We start from the raw sequence: 19,629 nt of genomic DNA on the forward strand, positions 1-19,629 counted from the left end.
AAATATGGAAGTAACGAAAAGTATAGAAAAATGTAAGTGCGAAAAATATGAAAATCGAAATGGAAGATACCCAAAAAATCGAAATCGTGCACGGACACATGCAGTAACCGAGAATTATTATATATATATATATGTATATATGTATATTTGATTTAAGAATACGTATGCTCTTGTATATATATATTTGTATTCGAGGAATACGTATGCCTTTATGTATATATATATGTTGAGAGAATACGTATGCTTATATATATATGTATATATATATTTATATATTTTATATAAAACACTAAATATAAAAATTATTATAATTATTAATTTAATCATTTTTTTTTATCTTCTTGTTACCAAATATATATATTTTTTTTATTTCTATATCGATACGTTCTTGTTCTTGTTCTCGATCTTATATATACGTTGTACTACAGGATATGTCATATATTATATAGTATATTATAAATTATAATATATAAAAAAAATAAGAATAAAAAATATTATATTTATAATGTATTATTTTTAATATAATGAAAAATATAAATATATATATATATATATGCATATATATTTTTTTTATGTAGATATATGATAGATAATATAGATAGAGAGAAACGGAAGAAGATATTTGTATCTTTTGTTATCTCTAAAATATATATATAATTAATTAAAATAAGGCGAAAAAAAAAATATATATTAAGGTTTATAATTAAATATATAAACATGTTGTAAATTTTTATATGTTTGTATGTTCGTATTTTTTTTTTTTTCTCATTTATAATTTTACAAAATATATAAAACATAAAAAAATAATATATGTAATTAAATATTTAAATAAAGGAATACATGAAATATAATATTTTTCATAAAATGTAATTGTTGTTTTTTTTTTTGTTAGAATATTTAAATTTATTATAAAAATATTAATATAAATTTTTTTTAAAAATATATAAAACTAATAAGTATTATTATATACATATTAAATATTATTTATTAATATATATTATATATATATTATAATATTACTACTATTATAATTACTATATATAAATATATATATAATACTTATATATATATATTCCAACAAATATAATATCATTATTCTACCATATCACAATACTCCCATAACATACGCAATACACCACCACCACCGCCCACACGAACCATGTATGCCACGATATAAACCACGTATGCATGACATAATGTAGTGCACCAATAACGAAAATGGAGCCGCATGGAGGTAGCGGTGGTGGCGGGGATGTTATTGACCACCAAAGTGCCAAACATTTATTGGATAGCATAGGGAAAATAGTGCACGACCAAGTGGAAAAGGAAGCTGCAGATTATAGAAGTTCTTTACAAGGACGTTTGAAAGACGCAACATATTCAAAAAAACCAGATAATCAAGAAAAACCTTCTGATCCATGCGAACTTAAACATGAATATCGTACTAATGCTACTAACGGTACAAGTTATCCATGTAGAGCTGGAAAAGAAGAACGTTTTTCCGATACACTTGGTGGCCAATGCACTGATCAACAAATAGAAGGTAATGATCGTAATAATGGTGGCGCCTGTGCGCCATATAGACGATTACATTTATGCAACAAAAATATGGTAAAAATGGACACAAATAATGATGATAGTAGTAAAGCTAAACATAATTTATTGTTAGACGTGTGTATGGCAGCCAAATATGAAGGGTACTCAATAAATACACATTATCCAAAACATCAAGAAAAATATAAGGATACTGGTACTGCTTCCCAATTATGTACTGTATTAGCACGCAGTTTTGCAGATATTGGAGATATTGTAAGAGGAAGAGATCTATTTCGTGGTAATAAAAAAAAAAGTGAAAATAAAAGAGAGAAAGAAAAATTAGAAGAAAATTTTAAAAAATATTTCCAGCAAATACATGAGGACGTGACGTCGACGAGCGGGAAGAATAGGAAGGCGCTAAGAGATCGCTACCATAAGGACGGTCCAGATTATTATCAATTAAGAGAAGATTGGTGGAATAATAATAGAAAAATGGTATGGATTGCTATGACGTGCGAAGCTGGGGGTTCTCAATATTTTCGACGAACATGTTCTAATGGAATAAGTGAAACTAATAACAAATGCCGATGCACTATTGAAACTGTTCCCACATATTTTGACTACGTGCCACAATATTTGAGATGGTTCGAGGAATGGGCAGAAGATTTTTGTAGGAAAAAAAAACACAAATTAAAGGATGCTATAGACAAATGTCGTGGCCAGTACCAGGATGCGGATCGATATTGTGATCTTAATGGCTACGATTGCGAAAAAACCAAAAGAGGAATAAACATGTATCGTTGGGATCACAAATGTACTGGCTGCTTCCTTTCTTGCTCTCATTTTAGAACATGGATAGATAACCAAAAAGAACAATTTCACAAACAAAAAAAAATATATGATAAAGAAATAACACGTGGTGGTAGTGATCATAAAGGATATGAAAAAAAATTTTATGGAAAACTGAAAGGAACTGACTATAAAGATGTTGGTAAATTTTTGGAAAAATTAAGTGATGAAGATGTATGCACAAAGTTTAGAGAAGACGAAGGAATAATTGATTTCAAAAACGTTAATAGTAGTAGTGGTAGTGGTGGTGGTGAGGGTAGTAATAAAACATTTTCTCATACGGAATATTGCCAAGCATGTCCTCTATGTGGGGTCGAAAAGGAAAGTAATGGTGGTGGTGGTAATACCAAATGGAAAAGGAAAGAGGATATGGATAAATGTCCGCCTATAAACCTTTATAAGCCTATAGATGACAAAGGTGGTATTACTATTAATTTCCTGTACAGTGGTGATGAACCAACAGAAATTGGAAAAAAATTAAACGCATTTTGCTTAACACACAGTGGTAATAGTGTTGTTAGTAGTAGTAGTGCTCGTGGTAACGGTGCTAGTCGTGATAAAAATGGTGGTAGTGATAGTCAGGATTTGTATCAAAAATGGACATGTTATGAAATTGACGAGCTTGAGAAAGATGAAAAAGAAGACGGTGTGGATGACCCACAGTATGAAAAGGATGTAAAAACTGGAGGCGGATTATGTATATTGGAAAAGACGAACGGCAAAGAAAAAGTGAACAAACAAAAGACATCTCATGAAATGCAAAAGACATTCAATCCTTTTTTTTACTATTGGGTGGTACATATGTTAAAAGATTCCATACACTGGAGAACAAAAAAACTTGATAAGTGTATAAATAACAGTAATGAATCAAAAGCATGTAAAAACAATAAGAAATGTAATAAAGAATGTGAATGCTTCCAAAGATGGATTACACAAAAACAACAAGAATGGGAACAAATAAAAAAGCATTTTCGCAAACAAAAAAATATTGACAATGTAGGAGGTTTTTTCAAACTTAGCCACGATGATGTTCTTCAACAAGTTTTGGACAAAGATCTACTTTTGAAAAGTCTTCAAGAGGCTTATGGGAAACCAGAGGACATAAAACACATTAAGGATCTGTTGGAAAAGGAAGCAGCAGCAGTAGCAGTTGTTCTTGGTGGCAAGGACAATACCACAATTGATAAATTGCTCAATCACGAAGATAAAGATGCCAAAGACTGCCTAAAAAAACAGGAAGAATGCAAAGAACAAGAACGAGGTGGTGTCGCCCGCTCCGGAACCGGCCCACGTCCTCCTAGTGCTGGTGACACCGTCCACGAAGTCGAGGAAAAGGAAGAAGAAGAGCAGGAGGAGGAGGAGGAAGACGAAGGCGACGATGGCGACGGCGACGGCAAGGGCGACGTCGACCAGGACAACACGGTGGACGTCGGCGCGAAGGAGGCACCAAAAGTGGTGGAGGGACCAACAACAACACAAAACGAAGTAAATCCATGTCAAATTGTGGACAACCTATTTAGTAACCCCGAACAATTTAAAGACGCATGTGGTCTAAAATACGGTCCAAAGGCACCCACAAGTTGGAAATGTGTCACACCAAGTGGAAAACCTGGTGAAGCCCCTAGTGGTGACAGTACTGCCACCGGTAGTAGTGGTAGTATTTGTGTGCCACCCAGGAGACGACGATTATATGTCACACCACTAACGAGATTGGCAGGTGATAACACGGCGGCGTCAGTGTCACCACAGGTGCGTGGTGAGACACCACTAGCTTCCACTTCGGCGTCAACTCCGTCGGGGTCACATCGTGACCCGCTCCTCGCCGCCTTCGTGGAATCTGCTGCAATAGAGACGTTTTTCTTATGGGATAGATATAAAAAAGAGTGGGAGGCACAAAAGAAGGCGGAACAAGAACAAAGTGGATTACTACTCGGCGAGTCATCAGAAGCACTTGGAATGACAGCAATAACAAGTGGAGCCGGAGCACCAAAAACACCATTAACACAACAACCCGTTGCAAGCAGTGATGATCCCCAATCCAAATTACAAAAAAGTGGTGACATCCCGCCACCCTTCTTGCGACAGATGTTTTATACCATCGCGGACTACAAAGATATATTATACAGTGGTAGTAACGACGACAACACGAAGAGTAGTACCTACAACGACATACTTAAAGGTGATAAAGAAATGAAAGCAAAAGAAGAGAAAATAAAAGAAGCTATACAAAAGTTTTTTGAAAACGGTGACAAAAAACCTGATGGTGGCACAACCCCCTCCTCCTGGTGGAACAACAACGCGAAACATATCTGGAATGGAATGATATGTGCATTGACATACACCGACAACACGAATGGTGGACCACCAACACAGGATGGAGAAGTGAAAAATGCACTTTTGGATGACAACAACAAACCCAAAACAAACGCCGGACCCAAAAGCAACCCACACGACTACACGTATGAAAAAGTGGTACTTAAAGAAGATGAAGAAAATGGCCCCAAAACCGGCTCCTCCACCCAACCCCTCACGTTAAAAAATTTTGTGGAAAGACCCCCCTACTTCCGATACCTTGAGGAATGGGGTGAAGAGTTTTGTCGTAAACAAAAACATAAGTTATATATAATTGAAAAAGAGTGTAAAGTAGAAGCAAATGGTCGTGATGGTAAAAAAAACCCTAAATGTAGTTGTTATGGTGAAAATTGTAATGATAATCTTATTGCCGATCCTAGTATTTTTCCGGATTTTAATTGTCCAAAATGTGGAAAACATTGTAGTTCTTATAGAAAATGGATAAATACCAAAAAAACACAATATGAGAAACAAAAAGAGGCATATGGTGAACAACAAAAAAAATGCCAAAAGGAAAATAATGGAGCTCAAGGTAATAATGGTGGTAATGGAGTTTGTGGAACACTAGAAGCGACGTACACTGAAGCTAAAGACTTTTTACAAAAGTTAGGATCATGTAAAAATAATAGTGAAGAGGCTAATATAGATTTTGGTGATAAAACTAAAACATTTGGACCTTCAGAAAATTGTAAACCATGTTCTGAATTTAAAATAAATTGTAGAAATGGTAATTGTGGGAGTGATCCAAAAGTGGAGTGCAATGGTAAAAATAAAAATAGTATTTCTGCAAATCATATTATAGATGACAAAAATGGTAATGGAAACATAGAAATGCTTGTGAGTGATGACAGTACAACGGAATTTGAAGTAGATGAGTTAAAGGTTTGTAAGGGTGCAGGTATCTTTGAAGGTATTAGAAAAGATGTATGGAAATGTGGTAATGTATGTGGTTATAATGTATGTAAACCGAAAAACGTTAAGGGGGAAAAAGGTAATGGGAATCAAATAATAATAATTAGAGCGTTGTTTAAAAGATGGTTAGAATATTTTCTACAAGATTATAATAAAATTAATGCCAAAATTTCATATTGTAAGGAAAATGGTGGAACAAACATTTGTATAAAAAATTGTGCAGATAAATGGATAAGGAAGAAAAAGGAAGAATGGAAAAAAATTAAAGACCATTACCTAGAAAAAAAACATGAAAATGGTGACAATAACATGAAATCTTTGGTTACAGATATTTTGCGTTCCTTGCAACCTCAAACTGAACTTAACAAAGCTATAAAACCTTGTGGTAGTTTAGATGCTTTCGAGAGTTTTTGTGGTCTTAATGGCGATGAGAACTCAAAAAAAAACAATGATAATCAGGATGCTATAGATTGTATGATTACAAACCTTCAAAAAAAAATTGGCGAGTGCAAAAAGAACCACGCCAAAACTAGTGGCAGTGACTGTAACACAGCCCCCACATCAGACACCACCCTTGATGATGAAGACTTATCCCTTGAAGAGGAAAACACAGTGGAACAACCTAAATTTTGTCCAAAACCACCAGAACCAAAAGCAGAGGAAAAAGGCGCTTGTGATCCAGCACCAACTACACCGAAAGAAACGGCATCACCAGCAGATAGTGGTGAAGGCACAAAGGAACATCCATCTCCACCCCCGACACCGGACCCTGCGGCGCCTACATCACCACCTTTACCCCCCCTTACAACCGCCCTGGTGACCTCCACCCTCGCCTGGAGCGTTGGTATTGGTTTTGCTGCATTCACTTATTTTTTTCTAAAGGTATTATATATATATATATATATATATATATATATATATATATGTGTTTCTGTATATGTATGTGTTGGTATGATTGGATATATATATGTGTATATGTATGTGTTTTATATATATTTTATATATATATATTTATATTAAAAAAGAAATATAAAAACAAATTTATTAAAATAAAAAAAAAAAAAAAAAAAAAAGAAAAAGATTTTAAAAATAATAAAAATTATAATAAAAATATAAATTTTGATAAAATAAAAAATGCAAAATATTATCAAAAAGAAATTAAAAAAAATTTTATATATAAAAAAAATGATTATAAAAAAAATTTATTAGAAATAAAATAAAAACAAATTTATTAAATAAAAACAAAAAAAAAAAAAAAAAAAATGTTAAAAAAAAAATATATATCATAAAATAAAAAGAAAAGGGAAAAAATATTAAAATAAAAATATATATCATAAAAAAAAAAAAAATTTAAAAAAAAAAAAATAAAATTAAAAAAAAAAAAAATAAAATAAAATTAAAAAAATTAAAATTAAAAAAATTAAAAAAAAAAAAAATAAAATAAAATTAAAAAAATTAAAATTAAAAAAATTAAAAAATTTATTTAAATAAAAAAAAATAAAAAAAAAAAAATTTAATTAAATAAAAAAAAAAACAAAAAATTTAATTAAATAAAAAAAATTAAATAAAATTAATTACATGCACATATACATATACATACATATATATATATATATATATACCCATAACTACATTCACATATACACATACATATATATTATATATATATACCCATAACTACATTCATATATACGCATACATATATATATATACCCATAACTACATACATACATACATATATACATACACATATATGTTCATTTTTTTTTTAGAAAAAAACCAAAGCATCTGTTGGAAATTTATTCCAAATACTACAAATACCCAAAAGTGATTATGATATACCGACAAAACTTTCACCCAATAGATATATACCTTATACTAGTGGTAAATACAGAGGCAAACGGTACATTTACCTTGAAGGAGATAGTGGAACTGATAGTGGTTACACCGATCATTATAGTGATATTACTTCATCTTCCGAAAGTGAATATGAAGAAATGGATATTAATGATATATATGCACCACGTGCTCCTAAATATAAAACATTGATTGAAGTGGTACTTGAACCATCAAAAAGGGATATACCAAGTGATGATATACCAAATAATGATACACCTAGTAGTAAAATTACAGATAATGAGTGGAATACATTGAAACATGATTTTATATCTAATATGTTACAAAATACCCAAAATACGGAACCAAATATGTTAGGTTATAATGTGGATAATAATACCCATCCTACCATGTCACGTCATAATGTGGAAGAAAAACCTTTTATTATGTCCATTCATGATAGAAATTTACTTAATGGAGAAGAATACAGTTATAATGTTAATATGGTTAATAGTATGAATGATATTCCAATGAGTGGTAAAAATGATGTATACAGTGGTATAGATTTAATTAATGATTCACTAAGTGGTGGTGAACCTATTGATATATATGATGAAGTGCTAAAAAGAAAAGAAAATGAATTATTTGGAACAAATCATGTGAAACAAACAAGTATACATAGTGTTGCCAAACCTATAAGTGACGACCCCATCCACAACCAACTGGAACTATTCCATACATGGTTAGATAGACATAGAGATATGTGCGAAAAGTGGGAAAATCATCACGAACGATTAGCCAAATTAAAAGAAGAGTGGGAAAATGAGACACATAGTGGTAACACTCACCCTAGTGATAGTAACAAAACGTTGAATACTGATGTTTCTATTCAAATACATATGGATAATCCTAAACCTATAAATGAATTTACTAATATGGATACATATCCGGAGAATTCTACTATGGATACTATCTTGGATGATCTGGATAAATATAAAGAACCTTATTATGATGTGCAAGATGATATTTATTATGATGTAAATGATGATAATGATATATCAACTGTGGATAGTAATAATATGGATATTCCTAGTAAAGTACAAATTGAAATGGATGTAAATACCAAATTGGTGAAAGAGAAATATCCTATAGCGGATGTATGGGATATATAATATATATATGTATGTATATATATATATATATGTTTGATTTTTTTTTTTTTTTTTTATGTGTGCATTATATTATATTTTTTATTTGTGCAATATGTTGTATTTTTTGTTTTAGTTATAATTATTTCATATATTTGATTGGTACATGCATATATTATATGTATATAATTTTTTATGTACTAAATTATATGTTTTTTATTTTTTTTTTTTTTTTTTTGTATAATATGTATATATATTTGATATTATATATTAGTTTTTTTATTTTATTTTTTTTTTATATTTTTTTTTTTTTTTTTGGGTATAATATGTATTTATATTTGATATTATATATTTATTTTCTGTTTTTTTTTTTTTATTTTTTTTTTTATATATGATATTTGTACGATATATTTATTATTTTTTTTTTTTATTTACTATTTTTATTCATTTGATTTCTTTTTTTTTTTTTGTGAATAAAAAATTCAAAAAAAAATTAAACAAAAATGATAAAAAAAGAAAATAAGAAATTATATATATATATTTATATTGAGAAATATTTTAGTGTATTATATTAGTTTATTTCAATATGGAACCATATAATATACTACTATGAATATAATTTATATGGTACGCTATATATTTTTAAGTGTTTTTTTTATGTAATTATATATATATTATACAAATAAAACAAATTTATATATACAAATATCCAAAAACAAATTAATAAAGAAATTCAAACAAAATATATATACAAAAAATAAAAAAATGTGTCAAATAAAAACAAAATAAAAAAAATATATTATACAAATCAAATAAAAATTATATATTAAATTATGAACAATGACATTTAAAAAAAAAATCAAAAGAAAAAATAAAAATAGTACTCAAAAAATTATGAATCGAATATATTTACAAATATTATACAAAAACAAAAAAAAAACAAATTATATATATATATACAAATATAATTATACAAATATTGATTTTTTCTTTTTTTACAAATATATATATATACTATGAATATATATATTTAAATTATACAAATGAATATACAAATAAAATCTTACAAAAAAAATGGAATAATTTTTTTTTTATATATTCCATACATCCGATATAGGAAATTGTTGTTCCAACGATCCATTGGATGTATTATTAAGGATTTTCATTTCAATATGTACTTTCTTAGGTACATCTACTTTATTATGATCCATAGGTATATCATCCACAAATGGGTTTTCATCATATACATCATAATACACATCATCCTCAAATATATCATAAAAAGGTTCATTATATGTTTCCAAATCATCCAATATACTATCCATAGTAGGTGTATCCACGTTTGTATCCATATTACTAAATTCTTTCTTTCCTTTATTTTCATCTATATCTATTTGTATAGAAACATCCGTATTCAACTTTTTGTTATCATTTGGTATATCACCACCATCATTATCTTTATTCCATTGTTCATTTAATTTATCTAACAATTCTTCCTTTTTATTCCACTTCTCACACATATCTCTATGTCTATCTAACCATGTATGTAACAAATCTAATTGGTTCATAATAGGATCACTATTTGTTAATTTAGCTACATTGTTATTTGATGTATTTTTCTTATAATTTGTTCCAAATAATTCATTTTCTTTTCTTTTTAGCACTTCATCATATATATCAATATGTTGATTACCACTTAATGTGTCATTAATTAAATCGATACCAGAATATACATTATTTGATACATATGTTGGATCGTCCATACTATTAGTACCCATATTAATATTATATTTAATTTCTTCCCCAGTATATAAATCCCTATCATGAATAGAAGTAATAAAAGGTTTTTCGTTTATACCATCATCTAAAACATTACCTCCTATATTCATTGGTAATTCCTTTGATACACCAACTTTTGGTACATCCAGTGGTTCACTTTGTATATATTGTGATATAAAATCATGTTTCAATTCACTCCATTCCTCATCTGTAAATGTATTCGTGGTAGGTACCATATCATCACCTAGTGTGTTACCATCACCCTTACTTGGTGTGTTACCATTACTTTTGGATGGTTCTAGTACCACTTCAATCAATGTTTTGTATTTTGGTGACTGATACGGATATATCTCATTAATATCCAATTCTTCATATTCACTTTCGGATGAAGTAATATCAGTTGTATCTTCGTAGTAGTGTCCACTATCACTATCTCCTTCCATATATATATATGTTTTGCCTTTATATGAACCACTTCTATATGGTATGTACCTATTTTTGGATTTCAACGTAGGCATTTCATAATCTCCTTTCGGGATATTCAGTACACGCAACAAGTCAACAGAAGATTTGGATTTTTTCTATAATAAAAAAATAAATATATATATGTATGTATAGGTATATGTGGGGGGATGTGTATGCTTATGTATGTTTGGGTATGTATATATATGCATGTAATTTTTTTTTTTTTTTTTTTTAAAGATAATTTTTTTTTTGATTTTTTTTTTTTTTTTTTAAATATTAATTTTGTTGTCATTGTATAAAATTTTTTTTTTTTTTTTTTTTTTTCATATAAAATTTTTATTTTTTTTTTTTTTTTTATTTAAATTTATATTTAATTTTCCTTGTATAAATTTTTTTTAATTTTTTTTGTAAATATAATTTTTTATTTTTTATTTAAAGAATTTTTTTTTTTTTTAAATTTCCATTTAATTCTCATTGTATAAATTTTTTTTTATTTTTTTTCTAAATAATTTTTTCTAAATATTTTTTTTTATTTTTTATTTAATGAAATTTTTTTTTTTTTTTTTTAACATTTTTTTTTTTGATAAAAGTTCTCATTTTTTATTTTATCAAAATTTTTAATTATTTTAATTTTTATTTTTATTGTTTTAAAATTTCTTTTTCTTTTTTTTTTTATTTTTTATTTTAATAACTATGTTCCTATATTCCTTTTTCTTTTTTCTTTTTTTTTTCTTTTTCCATTATAAATACATAAATATATATAAAACATATACACATATCCAAACATGTACAAATACTATATATCCGCACATACACAACATACACAATACACATATATATATTTCCATTTACCTTGAGTAAAAAGTAAGTCAACGCCGCAAAACCGATACCTACCATCCAGAGGATGGTAGAAGACATGAGGGCGGTTTTAAGGAGGGGGTCATCCAAGAGTTGTGGGGTTGGTGGTTGTGGTGCTGCTGGTTGTGGTACCACCCCCTCCGCCTCCTGGCCGCCGTGATCTTCATCTTCCTCCTCGCCGACGTCACCGCCGTCGCCTTCACCTTCACCTTCGTCTGCTGAGTCCTCTTCGTCTTCGTCGTCGTCATCTTCGTCGTCGTCATCGTCTTCTGTGCCGGTGGCGGAGCCGACGTCATCATCGTCTTCGTTTTCGGCGTCTTCGTCATCCTCAATGGGGCCATCAGCTGCTGGTCCCGCTGGTGCGGGTGGTCCCGGTAGTTCTGGTACTGGTGTTACCGGTGGTCCCGCTGGTGCTGCTGGTTGTGTTGTCTCTGTGGTAGCCGTCTCCTTTGCCGGCTCCTCCTCCTCTTCGGCATCGTCTTCTTCTTCTTCGGATTCAGGTTCAGATTCCTCTTTTTTGGGGTCACGTTGGGTGTCTAGTTTGCGGGAGACGTCTACTGGCGTTGATGGTGGCCTGCAAGCACACGCATCATCATGATCATGTGGTGGATGACGAAAAGCATATTTCTTCTTGTCGTTATAACTAGTGTTTTTACAAAAAATTGTTTGTTTTTGACAATCAGTCATATGTGCTTCTTGATGTATAAATCCTGCAGCAGTAGTATATATGGTATTATCAGTATTTTTTTGGTGTAACATTTTCAAGAAATCAACGACATCTTTGTCTTTCTCATCTGTAGTACTACTAGTAGTAGCACCATTAACACTGCCTTTTGCTTGTTGGTATAATGTTTTGTATTTTTTTGATATTTCCTTCCATTGATCTTCCCATTTTTTTATTTTTTGTTTATATGTATTACAAGCTTGTGTGCACTTGACACAGTCATCCTTACCATTCTCACATATTCCACTCCTACAATTCCTACACTGTTTCACTAACACCTCATACTCCTGTGACTGCATTTTGCAGAACCATTCGGCCCATTCGGTCATCCAACGTAATCTTTGTGGGATGTAATCCACAAGAGGGGTAACAGTGGTAGTATCACAACTTGTGGTGACTGGTGGTATTGTTGGACATTGCATTGCTTCCCATACTTTGGCTCGATTTGCTTCCCACCAATGTTCACGTAATGTCGTATATGGGGGATTTTCACTACTATATTTTTTTTTAATATCGGGAATTTCCTCTTTAATTTTACCAAATATTGTTACTAACTTAGTTTGTAGATCCTTGAAGTCCTGAATTCCCCACAGATCTTTTCCTCGTATAATATCACCTATATCAGCAAAACTATATTTCATAGCTCTACATTTAGCTCCATTGTCATTTTGGCCATTTAATCTCGTATAATTGGTTTTTATGAATTCTGCTTCATATTTTGCTGCAAGCAAAACATCCCCCAAAAAGGAATGATTAATTTTATCAGGTTCAACTTTTAGAAGTGGGCCCTTATTAACATGAAGTAAATATTCTAAATTTGATGTACACATATGACGACGTCGCGGAGGCAACAGAACTTTAATGGTTTCATCTTTTTCGTCTTCATCTTTCCATATGGTTCCTATGACAAATCTTGTGTCTTTACCATTACCTTTACCCGTACATGGTCCTCGATAATTATAACCACCACGTTTTTGATAATTGGTATGTTCCTTCGTTATATTGCACATGTTGTGTTTCAAGTCATCTGGATTACCTTCATGTTTATATTCACCTTTTGATGCATCAGCCCTTAACACACTCTCAACCGTACTATCCTTAACCTTACTCTCAACCTTTTTAACACTCCTCTCTAACATATCCTTGTGTGCCTCTTCGTGCATTTCCTTCGCCACCTCTGTCACATTTACCACATTGGTGGCGCTTTTGTCGCCACATGGATTTGCTGGAACATTACAAAAAGTGGGTGCAACGTCACCTGGTGGTATGTCAGGTGTGTCGTGGGTATCACTATCTGTTTGTGGATCGTCTGTAGGTTCGGGTAATGTTTTGCAACTTTCCTTGCCCATACTATCGTCACGTTCATTTTTACAATGACGTATTTCATTTTTAAGTTTATTAAGCAAACTTTCTACTACATCCTTTTTTCTACATTTTCTATTTTCTGTTGATACAGTATTAGTACATTCACTTAGTTCCTCTAAATCACGTAAATCATTAACATCTCCTTTAACTTTTTCAAGGTCATTTTGAGGTTGCAAGCCCTCTAAAAATCTTCTCACTTCGTAAACTACTGAATCAGCAACATTATATTGTTTGACGTAACGATCGCGTACTATTTTCCATTCTTTCATTTTCATCTCTATCCATTTATCTATACATTCACAATTTTTTCTGCAAACATCTGTACATATATTTCTGTTTTCATTATTTATACATAAAGAAATTTTGTCTTTAATTTTGTTATGATCTTTTAAAAAATTTTCTATCCATCGTTTAAACAGTACTCTAATTGGTGCATTTTGTTTATCATGTATATCACCTGTAGTTTTGTTGGGTGTACATATATCTAAACCACAGAAATAACCACATGACCATTTATCTTCTCTAATACCTTCAAAGATACTTGAATTTTCGCAAACACCGTTTAAATCACCTGGGTATTTCTTTGCTGTTTTATCACTGACAAGCATATTTACTTCTTTATTAGGGTTTTCCTTATTTTTTACATCATATGTAACCTTAAATTCTTGTGCATCACACTTCTTTTCTGTAGAATTACTGCAATCACCGTTATTACAAATAACTCCAAATACAGGACATGGATCGCAATATTCAGCGTTTCTAAATGTCTCCTCTGTATCCTTAAAATCTATTTTACTGTCTTTAGTATTTTTGTTACAACATGGGCCTTCTTTTAACTTTTTTAAAAATGAGTCAACAGACTTATAATCTGTACAAAGGTTTTTAACAAATTCTTTATCATATATATTATCATAATTACTTTTATTATCCTTAATTTCTTTATTATATAGTTTTTCTTGTTTTTTAAATTCGTCTTTTTTTGTGTTTATCCACGTTTTATAAGATCGACAAGAAATTGCACAACTTGGACATTTAAAAATCGCAAAACTTCCATTCTCATTTGGGCCTATTTCACTACAGTCGAATCCATCGCCATCACAATGATTTCGACCATATGGTCCACGACATTCTTTTTCAATTTTATCAATTTTTATTTTTTTTTTTCGACAAAACTCTTCTCCCCATTCCTGAAACCATCGAAAAAACGGGGGTCTTTCTGTAAATTTTGACAAATTTGTGTTATTATCACTACTAAATGTAACTTTTTCGTACATGTAGTTGCTGTTCTTTGGATCTATAAGTTTCTTGCGCAGTTCTTCATTCTTAATTTTTGTTTTCGTATCATAACTTAAAGCACATAACATTCCTTCCCATATATCTTTTGCATTTTTTTCCCACCATTCTTTTGGTGTTGTTTTTTTGGCAGTAGGTGTTTTGCCACTACTATTTGCGAAAACCTTATCTATATTACTTTTAACTTTCCCCATGTCGTTACCAATACCTATATTATTCCCAAATAATATATCTCTATAATCTGCAAGGGTATAGAACATTTGACTTTTAAACTCTTCATGTATTTCTCCATTTTTTCTTATTTTGTTCTGTGGATTATCTGGGTCCTTTGGTATTTGATCGTTTTCGTCGATAAATCCAAGTTCTCCATTTCTTTGTTTTTCTTCTTTATACTCTCTTTCTTTTTCCTTTGTAAATTCATGCCAAGCAAAAAAAGTTTCTACAGCAGCACATTTAATAAAAGCTTCTCGGAGACCTACTGTTGTGTGATCGCTGAATGTCTCTAAATCTTTTACATATAATCTCTTTCTCCTTGGCGGTATACATAAACCGTCCTCCTTACCCTTCTCACCCTCTTTGTCATTACATAACCATCCCAAACCTAGTGGCATCTTCCCATATTTCCATTTGCACCCTTCGGCGTAAGACTTTGAGGTTTTGTCGCCCAGTGTTTTATCCACGATTTCGCAGGGAGAAAGGGGGCAGCTACATTTGTTTTGAAGTGAATTATCGTCGTATGTTGTATGAGGTTTTTCCCAGTAATTGGAATTATCTTTTAATTTTAGCATATAATCACATGATGAGTTTATACATTTTTCTTTCAAATATTCAGAAGCCTTTTTGCCAGAATAATCTTCATATCCTGGTTTATTCTGACTTTTATCAATATCAAATTTCTTTGCTTGTTTTTCATATTGTTCTTTTTTGTCTGTAATGTATTTTTTATATGCATTACATGCGTTAACACAATTACCATTACCATTATCCTTAGTGTTTGCACATCCCTCATAATCATTCTTACAAGCTGATCCTACCTTTTCTTCCTTCTTCTTCCGTTCACGACAAAATTCATCACTCCATTCAATAAACCATCGTAAGAATTGAGGTCTGTTCGCAAAGTCTTCTAGATTATTTTTTATGGTATCGTAGTTGTAGGTGGAGTTTAGTTCTTTTTGTACATCTGGATCCATTTTTTTGTCATTACTATTATAACTTAAAGCACATAACATTCCTTGCCAAATAGATTCTGCGTTTTTTTCCCAAAATTCTTTACGTATTGTATCATTTGTTCGCTCAGTTGGTGGGAAAATTCTATCTATATTAGTTTTAACAGCTTCTGTATGTTTATTTAATTTTGATATATCTGTTCCAAATAAGAAATCTCTATAATCTCCAAATGTGTAGAACATTTGACGTTTAAAATCTTCAGGAATTTTTCCACTTTTTAATTGGTTTTGTAGATCTTCACCACCATTGTTATCCTCTTTATATTTTTGCCATAACAAATAAGTTTCTGCGGCAGCGCATTTAATGAATGCTTCTCTCAAATCATCTGATGTATTCTCTTTAAAATGTTCTAAATTAATTACACATAATTTTTGTCTTCTAGGAGGCATATACACACCATCTTCATCCACTAAACTTTTGTCGTTTTTCCATGGAGGATAATCCTTTTTTGGATTACAATGATCTATTGCACCAGTATTATCGTGCTTATCTTTAAAGTGTTTTTCAACTATGTCACATGGCGGCTTCACCCCGGGTGTTGTTGCTGCTGGTGGTGGCTGTACCTTCCCGTCCGTGTCTTCCTCCTTTTCCTCCTCCTTCTTTTCCTCCGCCGTCTCCGGCTCCTCCGCCTCCGCCTCCCCCACCAAAAGCACCCGCTGGAGGTGGTGGTCCTGGCGCCCGTTCTTTACAACCTGCTCCCTCTCCCCTCCCTGCCGAGCACGAGGAACACGAACACTTGCTTGTTTTTGCATCCTTTTCGGCACTCGTCTCACGCTCCTGATTTTACGAACCTTCTGGTTTTGACCATTAACGCAGGGGTTTTTTTGGGTGCGAGGAGGTGTTGGTGGTGGTGGTGCTTCGTATTCTTCGTCTTCTTCATCATCTTGATCATTTAGAGTTTTAGGTAATTTACCACAACATTCTTTACCTTTGGTTGCTTTATGTTGGTTTTTACACATAGCACATTTATCTTTAAGTTTAGAAATTAATTCTTTTATTAAATCATCATCTATAGTTCTAATTTTTTCAATTTTACAAGTGTCACTACTACATTCCTTCAAATTTTCTAATCCCCGTATATTTTTAAAAGCTTCTAATGCATTAATAAAATCACTAGAGAAGTGCTGGTGCGTCAAATAACTATTAACCCAACGAGGAACACTATAGGTATAATGTTTTTTTTGTTGGTTATAATGTTGATTTATTTTTTTCCATTCTGCTTCCTTTATTTTTATCCATTTTTCCACACATTCGCATTTATGTTTACAACCTTTAATACATGTATTATCTTTTCCCTTTTCGAATTTTGTACATCTATTAATTTTGTCCTTAACATTATTAAAATCTTGTATGAAATATTTTAACCAACGCTCAAACAATACTTTAAATAAAATACGATCATCAACATCTATATCTTTCACAAAAGGACTCAACTTGCATTCATCATATGGATTTATATATTGACATTTCCACGCTTGTTTTCGCATACCTTTAAAAAGACCATATTTTTTACAATCCTTTAAATCTTCGGGAATATTTGTTCCTCTAATATGAGTAACTAGTACATCAATAGCAGTAGGTTGTTCTGTCGTATGTGTACTATCAACCTTATTTTTTTTTTTGTACTCATTTTCCTTAACCTCTGTACATGTTTTCCAATTGCATTTAACTCCATAAAAAGGACATGCCCCACAAAATTTCGAACTAGTAAATGTTTGATTTGCTTTGTTAAAATCTATTTTATCTTCTATGGTATTGTAGCTACAATGTGATCCTTCTTTTAATGTATCTAAAAATAAGTTAATTGAACCATATTTTTTAGTAAGTGTTAAATAAAAATTTTTATCATAATTGCTCTTAGAATTATCTTTTAATTTTTCAATTTCTTTAGTGTATTTATTTTTTTGTTTATCTAATTCATTTTCTTTATTTTCAATCCATTCATCATATTTTCTACATTCTTCTTCACAACGTGGGCAATCTAAATCCATATAAAAAATATTACGTGATATATCTGTTTTAGTACAATCATAACCATCGCCACTACAATACCTTTTACCTGATGTCTCACCACGACATTCGTTTTTAACCTTTCCTAATTTAATTTTTCTTATCCTACAAAACTCTTCTGCCCATTCGGTGAACCAACGTAAAAATTGAGGGACATAATCAAGATTTGTAAGAACCTCATTGTCACCATGGCCACATTTAGGATTTGTAAATGATTTTGTAACACCTTCTGATTGTATGAAATAATCTTCACTGTCATCCGCAGAACATGTTAATGCTTTCCATACGTCTTCTCTATTAAGCGCCCACCAATCTTCTCGTAATTGAAAAAAATCTCCTTTAGGATCATTGTAGCGTTCTTGTAGCGCCGACTTCTTCCCATTCCTCCCCTTCTTCTTCGTCAAATCCTTATATATATTATCGAAAATATCTTTCAACTTATTTTCTAATTGTTTTCTTCGATTTTTTTCTTTTTCATCATACCCGACATACATGTCTTTTCCTCTTAAAATATCTCCTATATCTGCAAAACTTCTTGCAAGGGCAATACATACTTCTGAAGATCCTCTATTTGGATGTTTCTCAACAATAGATTCACCTTCACGTTTTGCCATAACTAACACATTTCCCAATAAATCATGAGTATTTAAAACATTTCTTTCATTTAGATGTTCTAAATTATAATCGCATATATTTCGTCTTCTATATGGGGCACACGCTCCAATGTCATTTATCTTGTTTTCATTACCTTTTATTTTACTATTCGTACATACTGCTCCTTCCAAATTGTAATTATTTTTTGCTTGTCTGCCATAACAAGGATCTCTTTCATATGCTTTGTCCCTCCAAACATTCGTATGAAACCAAAAATCAAGATCACAGGGACTTCTAGGTATGTCTCTTAACTTAGAATAATCATGATAAAATTTGGCATCTCTCAAATTTCCCTTCAAAACTTTTCCATGTCTTTTTGCGTTATTTGATACATCCCTTTTTATATCTTTTGCAAAACCTTCCAAAACATTTCGGGCACTGTTGTGTGTTTCATTTCCAACAACAGTTTTAGAAAATTTTGATGTTTGTGACCCCATTTTGATAAAAAAATATTTATGTATTCAATGTTATATTATAATCATTATTATGAACAATTTATTTCATCCAAATATATTTTTCACCTACAACAAATGTAATAAATTAAATATTTTTTTCGATACCAAAGGTTTGCCATTATATGTATAATTTTTTTATGCTATATTTTATTCAATAGTGCTAAGT

The 19,629-nt window shown here is 30.9% G+C and overlaps 2 protein-coding genes across 2 annotated transcripts; one reads left to right on the forward strand and one right to left on the reverse strand.

The window, feature by feature from the left end:
- Nucleotides 1-1,218: 1,218 nt before the first annotated feature.
- On the forward strand, nucleotides 1,219-8,657 carry PF3D7_1100100 (erythrocyte membrane protein 1, PfEMP1; the record flags this gene model as incomplete). The annotated part of the gene is made up of 2 exons (XM_001347655.1): nucleotides 1,219-6,531; nucleotides 7,422-8,657. The coding sequence occupies 2 exons, from the start codon at nucleotides 1,219-1,221 to the stop codon at nucleotides 8,655-8,657; spliced, it is 6,549 nt and encodes a 2,182-aa protein (XP_001347691.1).
- A 1,067-nt stretch (nucleotides 8,658-9,724) lies between these two features.
- Nucleotides 9,725-19,445, reverse strand: PF3D7_1100200 (erythrocyte membrane protein 1, PfEMP1; the record flags this gene model as incomplete). The annotated part of the gene is made up of 2 exons (XM_001347656.1): nucleotides 9,725-10,993; nucleotides 11,730-19,445. 2 exons carry the CDS (start codon nucleotides 19,443-19,445, stop codon nucleotides 9,725-9,727), a joined length of 8,985 nt encoding a protein of 2,994 aa, XP_001347692.1.
- Between the last annotated feature and the right edge of the window lie 184 nt (nucleotides 19,446-19,629).

This window comes from Plasmodium falciparum (assembly GCF_000002765.6).
Source record: "Plasmodium falciparum 3D7 genome assembly, chromosome: 11".
Classification (NCBI taxonomy): Eukaryota; Apicomplexa; class Aconoidasida; order Haemosporida; family Plasmodiidae; genus Plasmodium; species Plasmodium falciparum.